The sequence below is a fragment of the Leuciscus leuciscus genome (assembly GCF_965113295.1).
Source record: "Leuciscus leuciscus genome assembly, chromosome: 23".
Classification (NCBI taxonomy): Eukaryota; Metazoa; Chordata; class Actinopteri; order Cypriniformes; family Leuciscidae; genus Leuciscus; species Leuciscus leuciscus.
In genome coordinates, this window is record NC_138747.1 from 11,711,743 (window position 1) to 11,731,535 (window position 19,793).

The window sequence follows — 19,793 nt, forward strand, 5'->3', positions numbered from 1 at the left end:
GGAATTTTGTGGATTTTGAAATGTCGCATTGACCAACAGAATGCTGTTTAGTGACTGTGAGATGTGCTTCATAGACAGGTGATTTTATTTTTTATTTTTTGCCAGTGAAATTTCGCTAATGTGACCACACTTTGATATGATACAATGGTATTTTAATCAAATAGACTTCTTTCCGAATAGCATATACAATTTCATATAGCATCTCTTCCATTTTGCAAATGATGTAACATTGCATTAAAGCTACTGTATGTTTACCTGCTAAATAACACAACATAAAAGTCCTTTTTGGACACAGAAATGTATCTTTACATTGTGTTTAATGTGGGATTTTGCTGCATAGTGTCTGTAAAATATTCCCCCAGTGCAGCTTTTCAGACAGGATCTCAAAACTCCTCATGTGGTTATAAATAACATGTGACTTTTGTGCTCCTCCACTTGGAGCCTGTGCTCCCTTCTTTTCCTGGTATGTTGTATCAGTATGATCACAAATTATGAACAGTATGGTATGTCCTGTGATGAACAGGGTGTTAAAGAGAAACTTGCTCCAACTGCAGCAGAATAAAGTTCTCCATAAGAAGAAACCATGCCAAATCAAATTTCTCCATCTTCTGAAACAAAAGATGTTCCAGGTGATTCTAAGGAACCTTTGCAGAAGATCCCAGAAGAACAATTTCATGCAATTCAGTGGAGCCCAGGATGCCACAAACTTTCTTTGTTGAATGCAGTGTAATATTTTCTGCGCAGTCTCAACACTGCCATTGTTTAGGAGGGGTTAGATGAGGTCTCGTTCTGAACGCTGCATTCTTCTCTCCATAATGATTCAGCAGGCAGAGCCATATCAAGAAATATTCTGCTGAATCTGGTCAGTATGTTGTAGGATCAATGCATACTCTCCATCTTCAATAATAGCATGATGATACAACATTGTGAACAAAGTGATAGTGTCAGATTGAAGTACAGGTTCATATCTGTACTTATTTGTATTGTTTCATGTCATGTTTCTATGTCATGTTTATTTGTACTTTATTGTAAAGCGACCTTGAGTTTCCTGAAAGGCGCTATATAAAATAAATGTATTATTATTATTATTATATCAATTCATTACATGTAATGCATCTTGTTTTTTTTTTTCAATAAGATGTTGTAGAGAAGGGTTTTCTTTTCCATGTTATTATCACAAGTTTAATAACTATTTGTCATATATAAATCTTCTCATGTAGTGGAATAAAAATAGTTAAATGACAAATTCCCAAAGAATGCCAATAAACGCAGACATGTTACCTTCTCTGGGGACATATATAGTACAAACGCGTGTGTCTAGCACATGTTGCGTAGAGGTTATTGGGTCAAGCAGAGAAACTATGTCCATATGTGGAACATGCATTACTCTGAGAGGCATATGTCTCACTCTCTCATAACACATTATATTTATGTGGGGAAATGGATTTATTTGGGATGAGGACTGTAAGCATCTGGACCAGAGACAGAAGGGCATCACATAGACAGCTCTCGCTGAGAACAGAGGAAGGGCTCTGCATATTTATCGTCAGGGTGATGAATTATCCCAAAATATTTTTATGACTGAATACAAGTTTAAAACAAACTGATCATTTTCTCTACATGCTAAATGTATTTTTAGATCTGACTAGAAGAGATTTAATCTAAGGACTGAGATCAAGAGTTCCTCCTAGTGGCCGAAATTACTACAAACCTTCAGAATAAGAATTTGGGAGGAAAAGGATTCTGATTATAGGGAAATTGTATATTTTGAATTTAGTGCATGGTTTAGTGCTTCGTTCTTCATAATTTATTCATCATGTTACAACTGTAAGCCCTTTATTTGATCTATTCATGGCATTATACATTTCAAATATTACTTGTCATGTTGCAGTTTTTAATCCTTTTGTTAATTATTATTATATCCAATATATGTTTAAAGAGAGATGATGAAATCTCATGTCCAGTGCAATTTCTGCATTATAAACAGAATATTGACTTATTTTAAAAGGTCTATATAGAAGTTCAGTTCTACAAGACGAATGAAAGAGCAAAAGAATGTTATTAGCAATATTTGCAATTATGTTTATCATCTGATTGTCTTTAAAATTGCTACCAGGTTCATTTTCATAGACCTTTGTTGACATTTCCTGCAAAATGGGCATGTATCAACTATTTTATTACATAGGCTATAGATAAAAAATGTTCCCCTAATTTAAGGAGGTTGTCACAAGGTGTTTTTAGTGTGGGTTTTAAAAAATAATAATAATTAGAGTTAATCTTTAAATTTGTCCAAATATGTGATTTTCCCCACTCTTATTTAAGACCCTTAAAATTAAAATTATTTTTTTTGCTATAGTTGTTATAGTTGATAAATAAGTGAACACAATAAAATGGCACACAATGGCATAGATTAAGACAAAAAAAAAAAAAAAAGCCACCAACTACAATAAACATTTAATATATTTTGCTCTCTGCTCTTTTTCCCCCCCTGATAAATATTGGTCAAATTGTCACACGTTTCATATGTTGTCATTATTTACAATTATTTATTAATTGTAGGCCAGAACAATTGGGTCATGTACTGCTGTTTTAAAAATGTCTCTTTTTTTCTTGGCCAATAAATGTAAAAATATTCAGTAGCTTTTGTTGTAGCTAAGACTTTACACAGAAACTGACCCAAAATAAACCAACCTTGAGAAATATTCACTGAAGAAAAAACTAAGCAAAGTGTAAAATGAAACACATTAGTTAAACCATACTATCCAGGCACATTTCGAATACTGAAGAAGCTGATTTGTGATGGTCCAGGTTTCGCCAGCTTTACTTTCACCAATGGCCCACCGTGATGGTTGTGTGTGTGCCTCTCCCAATTCTGCGACCCGACCGACCAGTTACATTGGGAAGCTCTATAAGCTCTAGTCTCCATCCGCCATTTTCAGCACATTGGAAAGCAGGTAGACCAAACTACACAGTGCCGGTAAAAAAACAACAGGTAAGTGTTCAAGAACACCATGCACACGTTTTTATTTCAATCAAGCCTTTGCAACGCTGCACTGAACGTCTGGGAAAGCAGGAGGACACCTTGCTCGGAGTGAGTTGCATCGGGTTTGTGCACTTCTGAGAGCTCGGATTGATGATAACAATGAAATCTGTTTGTCCTGCCAGTCCACAAAGACACTCTAGTGCTCTGTTGCAACATTTAAGAGAACTTTTTCTCTCATAGAAGATTCCTCAAACGAAAATGTGACCATTAGAAGAGTTTTAAAGCGCGATGTGTGTTTGTTTGCCTGAGAGTCGGGGATACACAACCTGAACAGCTTTGCACGATTCACGATTTAACATAATCTGGTTTGCATGACAATATTTTAAGCACGAGGATACACTTTCAGTCTGTTTAGCATACAACCCGCAGTTGTTTTGCGATTTATTTTATTTAAGTTTATTATAATCATGTTGTGCGCATTTAAGTATTGTGTGTCTGTGCATCACAATCCACCTACAAATATCGTGTAAGTTTTTGCTGGTGTTTCTTTTAAGAATTTGGAAACTTTTTCGCTGTTGGTTAAACCATCTTCTGCTTTGGGTGCTGAAACGCCTTCTTTCTTTGTCCCACCGCCACCGTCTGTTATTAACAAAGATGACACCACAATGAAATGCATCTCATTCATCTCCTGGTTTTGTTCAATGCTCATTCCTCGCAATCTTTTTCGTATTCTTGCATGTAGTTTCGAGAAAATCTGTTAAAATACAATAAACAGTTGTAAGACAGTGGAGGTGTACAGCTGAAATTCATTGGTAATACTGGGGTGAACTTAAAGATGCACTCAGCAAATTTTGCTAATCAAAAAAGTTGTGAAAATTAACAATACTTTTGAGAAATATCATTAAATTTGAACTGTATGTGGTGGCCAAAATTATTAGAACGGTAAGATTTTTTTAATGTTTTAAAATAAGTCTCTTCTGCTCACCAAGGCTTCATTTATTTGATCCAAAATACAGCAAAAACAGTAATATTTTTACAATTTAAAATAACTGTTTTCTATTTGAATATATTTTCAAATGTAATTTATTCCTGTGATCAAAGCTGAATTTTCAGCATCATTACTCCAGTTTTCAGTGTCACATGATCCTTCAGAAATCATTATAATATGCCGATTTGCTGCTCAAGAAACATTTATTATTATTATCAATGTTGAAAGCAGTTGTGTACAATTTCTTTTCAGGATTCTTTGATGAATGGAAAGTTCAAAAGAACAGCATTTATCTGAAATAAAACATAATAAATGTCTATACTGTCAATTTTGTTCAATTGAATGCATCCTTGCTGAATAAAATTATTAATTTCTTTCCAAAAAACCCCCAAAACAACTCTTACTGAGGCCAAACTTTTGAACGGTAGTGATAATGTTACAAAAGCTTTCTATTTCAGATAATGCTGTTCTTTTGAACTTTCTATTCATCAAATAATCCTGAAATAAATTGGTCACAACTGTTTTCAACATTGATAATAATAATAAATGTTTCTTGAATCATTTCATCCTTGGTGAGCAGAAGAGACTTCTTTTAAAACGTAAAAAAAAAATCTTACCGGTTTAATAATTTTGACCACCACTGTACACACACACGCACGCATGTGTGTATATATATATTACACACACACACATACACACACTCAATCCTCAATGCAAAAGCATAAATGTAAAGGTACTAAAAGAACAATATAACAGCCAACTCAATATACAATGTGTTCCAGCACAAAATAACTACGTAGTCAAAAACTTTGAGATTAAATCCAAGACATGTCCATTATATAGATGAGTAGGTGCGTTCACACCATGTTGGAATTACATTAATTACAAGATTCCGACTTGTAAAAAGCTTTCACGTCCTCATAATTACAACTTGTAAACCCTGAATTTTCTCAGAGCTCCGACTTGTACCACGTGACTGCTGCAGATTCGCTTGTGCATTGATAGCGCTGCCATAGAAATCCAGAATTCTGAGTCTTGAGGACGTCACGTGAACAGTTCTGAGTAGAACGTCACGGGTTGTCATCTTGTAATTACGGTAATTACGACATGCTGTGGATGCAGCTAGTGTACATGTATATGGGTATGTGTAGTATAAAAACATAAATTAAAAGGAACAAAGCAGCTTTGGTGTAAGCGGCAGCAGTTAGTAAACAAACCTCATGCATCCAGACCAATAGGTGTCAGTATAGTGTTCAAAACCACTGGTAATATTGGGACAAAAAAGAACCAGCTTATGAGCTTAACTTTAGAATGATCGAGTGCACCTTTTTAAGGCTTTAATCGAGGAATAAAATACTGGTGCCGAAAGGAATATAAAGTTAGTAGTTATTAAAGTTATTCCACACATTTATGAGACTATGACTTCAGAGGAGGTCACTGCTGCAGACTAATTATTTTTTGCTGACAGACAGAAGAATGAATCCTTAATGACTGCAGAATACTTGAGCACAAAGACTATTACTGACCAGGAGAAAGGATATTTCTGTGGCTGTGTGACCACACATAGGCTTCTGCAAATTAGAAATCACATCTATTTTTATTCACTATACTGAGATTTGAGTGTAATGATGTCATGAATTATTTCTGCAAGCATCCATCTTGTCAAATTAGAGGGGGGAGTTTGAATCGGGTGTTTCGATTTGATTCCAGCAGCTTGTTTTATCACACTTTCTGTTGTGTATTCATGCTCCCACCCATGTGAAAGTAAAAGGCAGCGGAAGCCGAGAATCTGTCTCCGACCTCCACACTTATGTAACAGCGTCACATCAGAGAGGCCCCTTGTGTGTCATGCTGTTTTCTCAATTTCCCCTTATTCTCTGTAGCTGTCATCCAAACCTGATGACAGTGTTCTACTTACCGTCCTGTCAGCTCTCGTTATTGCCCTGTTCTTATGCTACGAGAAGAACTCTCTGCAGACTCACAAAAAAATGGATCATCATTTGTCTGAAACTATGCCTGACTGAATAATGTTTTTTTTTTGTCTCTCAGGTGAGGCTGGGTTAATTACACACATAGTGTAATGCTGGCGTGGCCCCTGGTAATAGATACTGTTTAAAGTCTAACCACACCTGGTAGATCACCATTTGGTGTGAAATGCACCTTGAGGGTGACTCACTTGAGAGATGATCTCAGATGTATTTTGTGTATGAATTATGCTGTACATATTAATTATATACACTTTCATTAATTTCTTATGTTTTTGAAAGAAGTATCTCATGCTAAACAAGGCTGCAGTTATTTGCTTAAAAATACAAAACAGCAATAATGTGAAATTATTGCAATTTAAAATAAACTTTTCTATTTTAATACATTTTAAAATGTAATTTATTCCTGTAATGTCAAATCTAAAGCTGATTCTTTGATAAATATAATGTTCGAAATTTCAGCATTTATTTGAAATTCTTTACTGTCAGTTCTGATCAATTTAATGCATCCTTGCTGAAAAATGTATTTCCAAAAGAAAGAAAGAAACATAACGACCCTAAACTTTTGCATGGTAGTGTAAATAAAAGAAAAGCAAATATCAGAGACTTTGAGTTTAGTGTGGTTTTTAAAGCATGTCTATTCATGCTTTAAGCTTTGGGATTGCTTCAAAACAAGTCCCATTCTTCTTCATAAACATAGAGGATTATTTCGTTCTACATGGTTAAAATAACAGCTTCTATTTTCTGTTTTACAGAATCCATGAAATAAGAAAAGTCTTAGGAGTCTCAAATTCAATCGAGCGTTAAATCCTTGCCGCAGGTATGGCGAAAAATTTTTTTTTCTGATGTTGAATAAATGCTTTTCCTCTCAGAAAATTCATACTTTTGCTTTAAGCAAGTACCATGAGTATTGGTTATGGTGATATGCAGTTAAGGAACATATTGTAAAATGTAACCCATAACCCCCCCACACACACCCCCCCTCCCTTTTTTTTTTTTTTTTTTTTTTGAGGCTGTAATGGCTTTGCCTCAAGGAGCATATGAAACCTTGGATGACATCCCAGCCCATGTGTGGAAAGGGCTGCCAAACAGCATGAAGCTGGGACCGTCAGCTGTTAACCCAAATCGCATTGGTGAGTAACAGCGTGGCTGAGTACTTGTAAATGATGCCGTTGATGAGAAATCATGTTAATTTCTGCAGTATTTTATTTTAACTCTGCTTGCTGAAAGACTATGAGATGTCCCACATATTTGACTTTGAAACACTTTGAAATATTTACAAAGTTTGCCTGTTTTGCTCTACAACCATCACTTTTGACAGTTGTCTTATGGTTTAGCTAGTCAGCATTTTGAACCAAAGGAATTGAGAATGTTAAACAATTGAGTTGCAAACAACGTAACTGCAGTCTTGTTTTGTTCTGCGTTTGAAATGGAGTGCGCAGTACGCTGTGATGCTGCCCTAGAAATATACAGATAAATGTTTAATATTGAATGTTCCAGAAAATGGCTCTGTGAGAGAGTCTCAGGAGATCTTAAAGTTGCTCATTCTGAATGAGGATTCATGCTGAAAAATCCATCAAACAAGTTCGAATGGCGAAGGAAATAAATTTCCCAGTGTTTGCTCACATAGGATTTCTCGTGACATGCTGTCCATGTCTCTCTACAGGTGTATGGGCGTCTAGATTAATACCTAAAGGCAAAAGGTTTGGACCATTTGTAGGAGAACGAAAGAAGAGATCTCAAGTGACAAGCAATGTTTACATGTGGGAGGTATGTATTAGATATCCCATTGAGAGAACTTCTGCTTGAGCAGAAGTCTGAATACACTGATCAACACAAAGCATATTTGGACCAATATACAGTACCAATCAAAAGTTTGGGGTCAGTAAGAGTTTTTGAAAGAGGTATCTTATGCTCACCAAGGCTGCATTTATTTGATCAAAAATACAGTAAAAAACAGTAGTTTGCTGTTTTTTTAAAAAAAAACTGTTGAATTGTCAGTCTTCAGTATCGCATGATCCTTCAGAAATCATTTTAATATGCTGATTTAGTGCTCAAGAAACTTTTCTTCTTATCAATGTTGAAAACAGTTGTGCTGCTTAATATTTTTGTGGAAACTCTAATATTATTTTTTTGATGAATAGATCAATATAAAGTTAAAAAGAACAGCATTTATTTAAAATATGAATCTTTTGTTACATTATAAATGTCTTTACTGACACAATTTTGATCAATTTAATGCATCTTTGCTGAAAAAATAAAATAAAATTACTGACCCCAAACTTTTGAGTGGTAGTGTAGGTTTAAGTGGTGGTTCTTAATTAAATACATATTGTTCCACTATCATTAGGTGTATTTTCCAGCCTGGGGGTGGATGTGTGTAGATGCCACAGATCCAATGAAAGGAAACTGGTTGCGGTATGTGAACTGGGCACGCTCTTCTCAAGAGCAAAACCTCTTTCCACTGGAAATCAACCGAGCTATTTACTACAAAGTGTTAAGGGTAAGAGCTGATGAACTGGTTTGATTTTCACCATGTTGATTTTCACCAATTAACGTTTTATGATTGTAGAAAAGATTAAGCCTGGAGAAGATGCATATAGCGGTGTAGTACACTAGTAAAGGGGTTTTCAAACTTTTTTTTATGCTAAAGATCCCCAAATTATGATTCCCTTGCAAGAGACACTCTGCCTAAATTATTAGCAGCTATAATACCATTTCAAAGTTTTGGGTCAATATGAGACTTTTGTTACAAGAAATTAACACCTTTATTCAGGATGCATTAAATTGACAGTAAAAAGGTGACAGTAAATACTTTTACATTCCAAAAGATGTGTTTCAATGCTGTTCTTTTAAACTTTTGTATTCATCAAAGAATTCTGAAAAAAGGTGTCATGGTTTTCACAAAAATATTAAGCTGCACAACTGCTTTCAACTTTGATGATCATAAGTCTTAATAATAAAATATTTCTTGAGTAGCAAATCAACCTATTAGAATGATTTCTGATAGATCATGTGACACTGAAGACTGGAGTAATGCTGCTGAAAATTCAGCTTTGCCATAAAAGGAATAAATTCTATTTTAAAATAAATTAAAATCGATAACAGTTGGGTTTTTTAAAACTGCAAACTACTGTTTTTACTATATTTTTGGTTAAATAAATGCATCTTTGGTGGGCATAAGATAACCTTTCTCTAAAACATTTTTTTTAAATCTTACTGGCCAAACTTGAACAGTAGGGTTTGTATTTTCATGTATAAGACAATATGTTGTAAATATAAACAAAATGTAAAAGCATTTCTTAATTCGCTAGTTTCAACTTAATGACTTTTTTTTTTATACCACTATTAATGTTAGATGTATAACGCAAAGGGAACCATATTCAGTTGCATTACTGTGGTTCTTTTCACAGTAATTAAATATTGTAAAATATGAATGAGAATGTTGCAAAAAAACTCCCACTGAGCAAGCAAAAGGAAACGGCAACAAAGAGAAACCATGTAGTTTCTCTTTCAACACAAATACAAACTGTTCTTGAAAGCATGTACATAGAAAGCATGTCCCAGGACAGTTTGAAAACCCCTACACTAGTATGTAGATGCACTGAAAGATAATAGACATGGACTATAAATAAAACAAAACTCCAATTTTGATTTCATAATGTGGCATGGATATTTGAAAAGTAGTAATCTGGGACAAATATAGAGTGATTATAATTATTATTGCTGTGCTCCTGCTTAAAGTTATGCATATCAAACTTTTGTTATATGTAAATATTTTATAAATTTACCAGTAGAAATTGAAATTCCTTTGTTTTTCTTTTTAAATGCATCTTCTACACTTAATGTAGTTGACAGATGAACAAAGCATCTTTAACGTCAATTAAAATTTTATAATATGAGCTTTCTCATACGGCACTCTAGTTTGTTATTTGGGTCTGTTTCTAAATGCCTGACAGAGCGTCAAGGCCTAGATAGTATTTCATCCTATGGCATACCAAAAACCTCGACTCTGATTGGTCCGTCTACTCTCCGTCAGCCAATCGGACCCGACGAAGAACTTCTAGTGTGGTACAATGGGGAAGACAATCCTGAGATAGCAGCTGCATTAGAGGAAGAAAGGACTAGCAACCTGAGCAAGAAGAGTTCACCTAGAGCAAAGCGAGGTAAAATGAAAACACCACCTCTTACTGCTACTACCTGCAGTTTTCCCCCCGATAAAAATTAGTGTCTAATTAGTGTCCGAGAACATATGTTAATTCTGTTCGGAAGTATTCGCAGTCGTTAGCTGGAGCTAGCATGTTAGCCACCTGGCTATCCTCCCATTTCATAGGAAGATTATTTAGAAACCGGAATTATAGATGACGTTCTGTTTTAAACCGCTTTGTTAAAAAGAAAAACACACCGGGACAGAGACAAAGTGCGACGAATATAACGATCTCTTCCTCATGTTGATGAACGGGTTAGTTAGCCGCCTTGCAGACTCGGACCTTATTTCAGTGCCTCAAAATCTAATGAACTTCTCGCCTAGAGCATTTTGAGCATCACTGGCACGGTCGAGCGTTCGATTCAGAACGTTTGATAGATTTTAAACCCGCCTGTGATGCCCAAACATGTCATCTAGATAGACAGCTCACAAGGTTTGGAGACACAGCCCATGTCTCTCAGAGATGACCTTCGAGACCCTCCTCGAAAAGCATTTTGAATGAGACCTAACATAAACACAAAGTTTCACCTCTAAAAGCTCCAAGTATGAGAGTCTCATTTGTTTGTTCGTCCGTCCATAGCTCATTTCTTAATCATTTGTCACACATCACTGCATTAAGTTTGATGCTCTAAGCTTGAATGTTTTTTTAATAAACTTTTCTTTTGGAATACATTTTTCTATTAAATATCACTCAAATATATATTTGACTTTAAATGTATATATTTGGTCTGATCTGTCTTTATAGACTGTTTTAATGACAGAAAAGGACAGATGCCCGACCTAAAAGAGAAGGAAAAGAGTATTTGCTGGTCTTTTCATTTCATTGAGTAGGCTAAATGGTCGTTTGACTTTCCCCTTTTCAATGACAAGTGCAGCTAAATGCATGATGGTTCAATTTAGCTAGTAATATTTTTTAAAGAAAGGTTGGACATAAGTAAAGGATTTCTTGAAATATTTGACCTGTTAATGATATCCAAAAGTTTGCTGTTAGGGAAAATTGTGAGGAATTGAGAAGGATATAATGTTTTGTTTGTTTGTTTAAATTTGATTTTGAATGTTAGAAAGTCATTGTAAGTTATAAGTTTTAGCCTAAACAATTTATAGACATTTTGACAGTGAACCTTTTGATGTAATTAACAAGTCAAAACACATTGTAACTATATTATGTTCATCAATCCTTTATCTGACAAAAACCAGGGTCAAATGACATTGTAAAAATATATGCGTACATTAAGGACAATTGTAATTACCATGTTGTTTAGTGCATTAAAATATGTAGTGGTGAATTTTGATTGAAAATGTTCATGATTATGTACATGAAATAGTAATAGACTAGTATTTAAGGACAGAGTTGGATGCGGAAATGTGGGAATGACTATTTGACAAGTATGGTCAGATGACCAAGTTAGCAGCATGTGTCTGTTTTATGAATTGGGTTTTGTATAAGATGTTCCCAGTTGACCTTGTCACAAGGACAGCAGCTGATGGCTGGTTTCTTTGCTTGGCTGTGACACTATCTGTGATCCATTGTGTAAATGTATATACAAATGTTTACATGTAATTATGCAGCATTTATACTTCTTCAAAGGGAAAGTTCACCCAAAAATAAAAACTGTCATTTACTCACAATCATGTCACTCCAAGCCTGTATGACATATTTTCTTCTATGAAACACAAAAGGAGATTTTTTAAATATTTTTTTTTAAGGATGTCTCACTGTTTTTTTGTTTTCTTTTTCGTCCATACGATAATGTTCTTCAGAATATCTTCTTTTGTGTTCCACACAATAAAGTCAGTCATACAGGTTAGGAACAACATGTGAGTGAGTAAATGATGAGAGAATTTTCATTTTTGAGTGAACCTATGTCACACACAATGCAGCAGTTACTGAGAAGTCAGTCTGGTTTTGTGGTGAGCTGCTAGTTTAGAAAAGAAGGCGGTGACATACTTGTTTTGGATCTTGCAGGTGGAGCTCTTTATTCTAGTTAATGTACCAGATGTTCTTACAAATCTTGGTTGTTTTCCGTTTATATTTCGCCTATTTATTGCTACTTCGATGAAATATCATTGGATTAAATTATTGTAGGTATTGACGGCCATGAAAGGAAACCTTAACCTTTTATTAATTGCTTTTTGCTGGCTTTAGTAAGTCTTGAAGGTTGTCTCTTTTTATTTATTTTATTTTTTACTAAAAACAGATTTGTTTCTCCCTAAAGCAAGGAGGAAGCTGTCGGAAAAAGCCAGACTGGCTGATTTGGCTGGATTCTGTGAACCGAAGAAATCGAGTGCCGCTGAACCCTTATTCACAGTGATGCAGGACTCAGAGGAAGGTAGGTTATGCTTTTCATCAGCCTCTGGCAGGGATTTGTTCTGTTCACAAGTATGCTCGGCTCAATCATAATATTTTTTGTTGTGGTTAACGGTAGGGCTGCAACTAACAGTTATTTTGATAATGTGTCATTTATTTCTATGGTTAAATGGTTCAAAAACGGCAAATTTTATTTATTATTCTGTGTTTGAATGAAAAGCATGTTATTCTACATCCTGCCCAAAATTGTCTTCCAAACAATGTGCAAATTGAATGCTATGAAAACAATTGGAGTGTAGGCTGTAATGTATATTATGTGCAAAGAGATTTACAAATATAAATGCTACATTACAAATTAAGATATATTATTTTTTACTTTTATATTCTATTCCATCTTATAACTTTATATTTACTGCTCTCATTAAAAGAACAAAACACCATTACGTGTAAAATTTTAAAGTTAATGTCCAACAACTATTTCACCAAAATGAATGTTTTAGTCTGAATTATTGCTCTTTTATTTTTCTGTTTAAAACACGTCCACACTTAGGCTACACTTTAACAGAGACTTGTTTGATTTGTATACATTTCTAACATTTATACATTAGGATGTAACAATAAAATGTTAGTTATGCGCTGAATCATACATGTTTCAAACGCATTAAATTGCACACACGTATATCCAAGTACTTGAAATGGAAAGCGGCATTAATCTAAATGCTTGTGAGTTTAAAACGCTTAATATAAAACATTATCATGTCTGGGACAGCTTATGGCGTGCACGGCTCGCTCTGTTATCTCCATTATGATTCAGATGTGTTTGTCCAACAAAATGCATTTTTCACTTCACTAAAGAAACATCACTGGTGGTGGTTTTTGTGCACAGCATACAGACCTGACTAATCCGTGATGAAATTTGTTTTGAATTATTTAATTACCAATGTACTGGAATAGTTGACACAGTGGTAGTCTTACAGAATTAGGCCTAATCATTTTATTATTCACTAGTCAGTTTTCATTTGCTTGAGCAGGTACAAACACTGTGTTAGGTAGTATTTAGGGCCAGAGCACCGATGGTGTGAGGACCCTATTGGAATTGCTCCGTTTATTATTTAAATATATTTTTCTTGTGATTCAGGGCCTAATGATGAGGAAAGACCATCTTCACCTCCCGAGTTGGAACAGAATGCAGTTTCCCAGTCATCTTCTATAGAAAGTGAAAACCCTGTCCAGTCTCACACAACAGAGATGAACCAGAGGGAAGGATTGGATGAGGAACATGTAAAGGTTGATGGTCAACTGTTAAATCAGTGCCCACAGCACCCCTCTGAGGCAGAATCAGTTGATGGGGATGAAAAGTCTCTCCAGCAATTAAATTCGGGCAACCCTGTAGAAGAAAGCTCTGAAAGTCCACTGTGTGATACAGAGTGTATATCTTCTTCAGCGAATCCTGAGTTGGAGGCAGATGGGGATTTTGAGGATGACCCCCAGGGAGGAACGTACCCCTGTCAGCACTGCGAGCGTCATTTCTCCACCAAACAGGGCCTGGAGCGCCACACTCATATTCACACTACTTCAAACCTTCAAACTCATACGTTTAAGTGCCGGTACTGTGCCAAGCCCTTTGGCTCTCAGGTAGGCAGGCGCAGACATGAACGTAGACATGAGAATGGGAGTAAAACTTTAAATAGGCCTGGGTCACTCAGCGGAACAGCGTTCCTCCACAGTCCTACAATGCCCAATGATTCTGCTACTTCTGGCAGTGTGTCCACTCCAAGCCATGCAGTCGTTATGAACACACAGAACGGTCCTCCTCAGCTAACCTCTGACAATTTGAAAAAAGAGCCTGGTATTGAATCTGACCGGCCTTTTATATTAGATGAGAATGGGGAGTCAAAAGAGCTTCATCCTTGCAAGTATTGTAACAAGGCTTTTGGTACACACACCAACATGCGCAGGCACCAGCGCAGAATCCATGAGCGGCATCTAATGCCTAAAGGTGTTCGCCGGAAAGGTATACTCCTGCAGGACGGCTCCTCCCAACACCAGCACCATGAACAAGGGCAGCCCGTTTTGCTCCAGGAAGAGTCACCAAGTGCCAGTCCACCACCTATTTATGTGCCCAGTGTGGAGACAGAGGATGAGGGAGAGAGGGAGGACTGTATGGTTGATATCTCTAACAACATTTCTGAAAATCTCAGCCATTACATTGATGGAAAAATACCATCTACAAGCACAGTGAGCAATTGTGAGGTCATCGAGGTTGATTCAAGCACTGCAGCGTTGTTTGGCCTTGATGCTCTTATTTTGAGTCCCAAACAAATAAGTCATGCTCTTAAAGTTGAAACACGGACTTGTCCAGTGAAGGAAGTTTCATGCATGTCTCAGACAACTTCTAAAAGGCGAACTGCTACACCTCCGCTGCTGCCTGCTGTGAAAGTGGAGGCTGAAACAGTGTCGTCCTCTTCCTCATTGTCCTCCCCTTCCTCTCAGTCCTCTTTGTTGGTTGGAAACATTTTCTCCCAGTCAACCGAAACGTTAGCTTTTCAAAAGGAGAAAACGGTTTATCTCTCTCCGAAACTTAAACAACTACTACAGGCCCCGGACGGTCAGAAAACAGCCATAGGTCTAATTACAGATAATAGATTGACCACCCCACTTTCCGTAACTTCACTGCCTGCTGTCCAAGGTAGGTTTAAAAGAAGAACCGCCTCCCCTCCCACAGCTTCACAGAGTAGCCCACCACAAAGAAATGACAACATAAGCTCTGCAGCTGGGTTTTCATGTTCTCTGAAGGTGCCAAAGATTGAGACCCACTGCATGACTCATTCTTGGAGTTTGTCCAGCAGTGATCATGGGGACACTGAAAGTCTGACAGGAAAAGACTGGTCTCCTTCAAGAAGTGGAGGGAATTCTTGCAATCAGCAACCGCTTGACCTTTCAAATTCCTTCAGTAAAAAAGACAATAGTGTAAGCAGAGGATCTGGAGAGGCTGTGCTTGACTTGAGTATGAACCGTAAAAGTCCTGTTGACCATGAAGTAAAGACATGCTCAGCCACACTACCACCTCATGTGAAGAGGAAAAAACCTAATACCAGCATTTTAGAAAAAGTGTTAATGAACGAGTATGCTGGCCTAAACTCACCCGGAGAAGAAGGATCCAACACTCTTGGGAGCCCTGACGCCCTTTCGTCTTCTGAGAGTGCCACATGTGTAGCCCCTTCTAGTCCTGGATCAGGATCAGAGCACCTTCCTTGTGAATCAACCTCTCCTCCCTCCCTGACCCCTATGACTATTAATCCATCCTCTCCATCTTCCTCTAGTATAGCTTCATCTACTCCCCCTCCTCCAGTCTTACCCACTATCCCATCTCCTCCGCCTCTATCATCGCAGCATTTTCACATGTCAGACGCCTTATCACCTTCCCCTTTTCCAGTGTTGTCCCCTAAAATGTCCCCAAAAGCAGTTGATTGTTTAGAGGAAGTGTCTGATTCATCTGCATTAACAGAATCATGCCATGATACATTCAATTCCATTGTTAATGAATCAGACCAAACTGCTGAGCAGTTAGACCGTGTGATTTCTCCACTGCCTCAGGATGCAAAAAGACATTGTACAGCAGATTCATCTTCAAAGTCAGAAACACTACTTGAGGGCTCAACCCATGATTCTAAGCCTCAGTTTTTAAGAAATGCAGACCAAGCAGGTTCTTCTCACCTAGAGTGGGATACTGCTTCTGAAACCAGCCAAAGCCATTCCTGTGAAGGAACTCTCCCCCAAGACCTCAATAGTAAAACAGAAGGTCGACACAAATCAGAGCCTTCTCTTTCTACAGTACAATCAACTACGAAAGAATCTTCACCAAACTTCCTCAGTGAATTGCATTCTCCACAGAAGAGTTCAGAGGTCGATAACTTTGCTGAAGAGGATATAGGGAAAAAAGAGGAGCCGGTTGATAAAACAAATGGAGTTGACACTTCACCTGGGAGTCCAGTCAAAAATTGTGATGAGGTTGAAACACCAGAGCGAGAGAATTTTGTCAAGAGTTTTGTGTGTAACGTCTGCAAAGAGCCATTTCGCTCCATCAAAGACCTTAGTGGCCATATAATAGAGCATGCATCAGAGTGGCCTTTTAAGTGCGAGTTTTGCGTTCAGTTATTTGGCAACGCCACTGCGCTCCTCGAGCACCGCTCCTCTCTCCACGGGGTGGGAAGAATTTATGTTTGCTCCATTTGCTCAAAGGAGTTTGCCTTCCTCTGCAATCTCCAGCAACATCAAAGTGACCTACATCCAAGTCAGAGTTGCACTCACACTGCTGTTGAAAACGGGAAGCTCAGACCTCAGAACTATACGGATCCTGCTTACACAAATGTGGAGAAAGATGCTGTTGATGCTGAGGATTCTTTGGAGGAGCGTAACAGTGACACTAATAAGGTGGAAGAAGAGGAAAATGGCCATGAGGACCCTACTGAAGAACTATACACTACAATAAAGATTATGGCATCTGAGGCTGGTAAACCGAAAGGTCCAGATGTGCGGCTTGGCATTAATCAACACTACCCCAGCTTTAAGCCTCCACCTTTCCCGTACCACAACAGAACACCTGATGGCTCGGTTGCCTCCGCAACTAATTTTACCACACACAACATCCCCCAAACATTTAGCACTGCAATCCGGTGTACCAAATGTGGAAACAGCTTTGACAACATGCCAGAGCTACATAAACACATATTAGTTTGTGCTAATGCTAGTGATAAGAGACGCTACACCCCTAAGAAGAATCCCATTCCTCTCAAACAAGTTGTGAAACAGTCTCCAAATGGTCTTTCCACCACTGGAGCCTCTACTGGGCAGAATGCCTTTCGCAGAATGGGTCAACCAAAAAGGCTCAACTTTAACCAAGATATAACCTCTAAAGCAAAGTTATCAGCCCTAAATAAGAAGAAAAACCAGCTGGTCCAGAAAGCCATATCTCAGAAGAACAAGTCTGCTGCCTCTGCAAAGAAACCCCCAACCCGGGTAAAGGAAGAGGAGACTCATGAGGTCCATGCATGCCCATACTGTAATCGAGAGTTCACATACCCAGCAAGCCTCGCTAAACACATCGCTTGCAGTTGTCCACAAAGACCTGTTGCCAAGAAATTGAAAAAAGGTGCACTGATGCCTCAAGACAAAAACAGGAGTCTCCGAAGTCGAGCCATTGAGTCTGAAGTCAAACAAGAGGCAGGTTCTGGATCAAGCGCGAAGCCTTTGGGGAAAACCAGAGCCCGGAGCTCTGAGCCAATTGAGAGTGAAGCTCTACCAGCAATTAAAGGAAAAGAACCTCAGGTACGTACAAAGAGGCCAGCCTTGAATATGGACAACACTGCCCCACAAACTAAGAAAGGCAAAAAGAGCAATGAGCCACTGACTTCCATAACTCCTGCAGTTACTGATGATTCTTTAACACGACCACCTTCTAAGATGCAACGTGGATCTAAAGAGATTGTTGCCAAGAAGGAGGTTGTTGTCAAGAAGCAAGTTGTTGTCAAGAAGGAGGTTGTGAAAACACACCATTCTAAAAAGGAGGAACGTTTTTCAGCAAGGACGCGGGAGAGAAAAGGTGGGCCGGTGACACGCAGCGTACAGATTGCTAGTGCTTCAACTCCTTTGGAAGTGAAGACTGAAGACCTTTCAAACCATGAACCAGGGCAGTCTGAGGTAATGCAGAAATTCATCGTTATCATTGATATAATGTGATTATAGTTATATTTTATAGTTGTGAGTTTTTGATTTCATTATGTTTTTTTCTGTTTATTTCAGGAGTCTCTATTGAAGTTAGCCAGGTAGAACTCCACATTCTCTAAAGGATTGCTTGAGTCAATGACTGGAAGGGGAACTTCTTTCAACTGAATTGGATTACCTTGATCATAGCCTGAATGTTCAGGGGAGCCAGGAGTTATCTCCCTGCTCATCTTTTGTGTTGGCCCATTGGAAGTATCTTATCAGTGCACTTTTATAAATAATCCTTTGGATGTCTAACCCCCTCCCCAAATGGACTAAAGAATATGATAAATAAATAAATCTCAATCAAACATAATATTACTTATGTAATATTTATAAATGTTGACCTTCTGGTTTTAAGATATTGCAAGAGGCAATCATTCAACAGTTTCTCTTAGGCTGATTGACCATGTTTAATCTGTAAGGTTTTCAGATGCAGCGGTCTCCTAATGCATGTGCTTCTGTATACAGTATGATTGGACTGATCCTTTCTCCATGTCTGTACTCCATTTTGACCTGCTCCTCTTTTACTGAGAGAAATTATTTGAAGAGTATATATATATATGTATATTTAAGTAAATGTAATCCTCCACAGGGAATGTTTATCATACTGAGGCCCTCATAATCTGTGAGGCTTTTTTGTTTTTACTTTGTTGTTGATATTTTTGTTTATTTTGACACAGTAAATGAATTGAGCTGTTTGATACAGTCAGAGTGAGCAGGAGAGAACGGTTTGCTGTATGTAAAAGGTGTTCGACCTTCACCTGAACCAGCCAAAACCATAAGCCGTTTTATTATTTTCTTTTCTCTGTTCCTTTTGTAATCTACAGATTCTACAGCAGGGCTGCTGGCCATTAAAATTACACTAAAACTTCAACTGGGAATGACGAACTGTCTTCTGCACTTGCATGAGATTAATTAAAAGTTGTAAGTGCCATTATTACAACCCAAATTATGTAATTGCCTATTACATACATATTGCATATAAGTGATCTGGTAAATCAGGTTGCTTGTTTCTATGAAAAGCACTTTATTTAGGCTAATTTGCCTTTGATGGATATCTCAAAGTTTGAGGTGATTTTACAATATGTGATGACACCTGCTTGAAAACTATAAAACCACCGTTAATTTTCACTGGTATGTTTATGCGCATGTACGTCACACCCTGAGGTAACCTCAGAAATTTGCTATTAAGACCTAGTTAATGTTGCATTATTAGTATAATTAGCCGTTATTGCCATGACGTCATCACAAGCACTCAGACTCTTTGGTAACCAAGCATTACGCAAATGTTTTGTTTTTATCGTTTCTCATTTTATAAAATGGATAAGGCCTCTGCTTTAATAGAACATCAACTGCACTTAATTCTTAGTGGTCTACCTCCTGGCAAGCTTTGAACTGATGCGTTTTCTGCCTTTGGACAGCGTAATCCCTCTCACTCCTAAGCCTGTCTCTGCCATGTCATTTTCACTTTACAACCTGAACAATGAGGACAGGTATCTAAACAAGATCTGAATGCTTGAAATGTTTGTTTTTTAAGCAAGGAACTTGAAACAATA

The 19,793-nt window shown here is 37.5% G+C and overlaps 1 protein-coding gene across 1 annotated transcript; it reads left to right on the top strand.

Annotated features, from left to right (window-relative positions):
• Window positions 1-6,968: 6,968 nt before the first annotated feature.
• prdm2b (PR domain containing 2, with ZNF domain b) lies at window positions 6,969-19,368 on the top strand. Its single transcript, XM_082155168.1, has 7 exons — window positions 6,969-7,089; window positions 7,623-7,726; window positions 8,307-8,459; window positions 9,996-10,122; window positions 12,380-12,493; window positions 13,610-18,171; window positions 18,274-19,368. Exons 1-7 carry the CDS (start codon window positions 6,975-6,977, stop codon window positions 18,298-18,300), a joined length of 5,202 nt encoding a protein of 1,733 aa, XP_082011294.1. The 5' UTR covers window positions 6,969-6,974; the 3' UTR covers window positions 18,301-19,368.
• The last annotated feature ends 425 nt before the right edge of the window (window positions 19,369-19,793 follow it).

Bases quoted from the DNA above. Each gene is read 5' to 3' on its own strand.
- prdm2b (XM_082155168.1), top strand. From the start codon at position 6,975: ATGGCTTTGCCTCAAGGAGCATATGAAACCTTGGATGACATCCCAGCC. The intron at 7,090-7,622 runs GTGAGTAACAGC...GTCTCTCTACAG, and splicing joins TGTTAACCCAAATCGCATTG to GTGTATGGGCGTCTAGATTA. The intron at 18,172-18,273 runs GTAATGCAGAAA...TGTTTATTTCAG, and splicing joins ATGAACCAGGGCAGTCTGAG to GAGTCTCTATTGAAGTTAGC.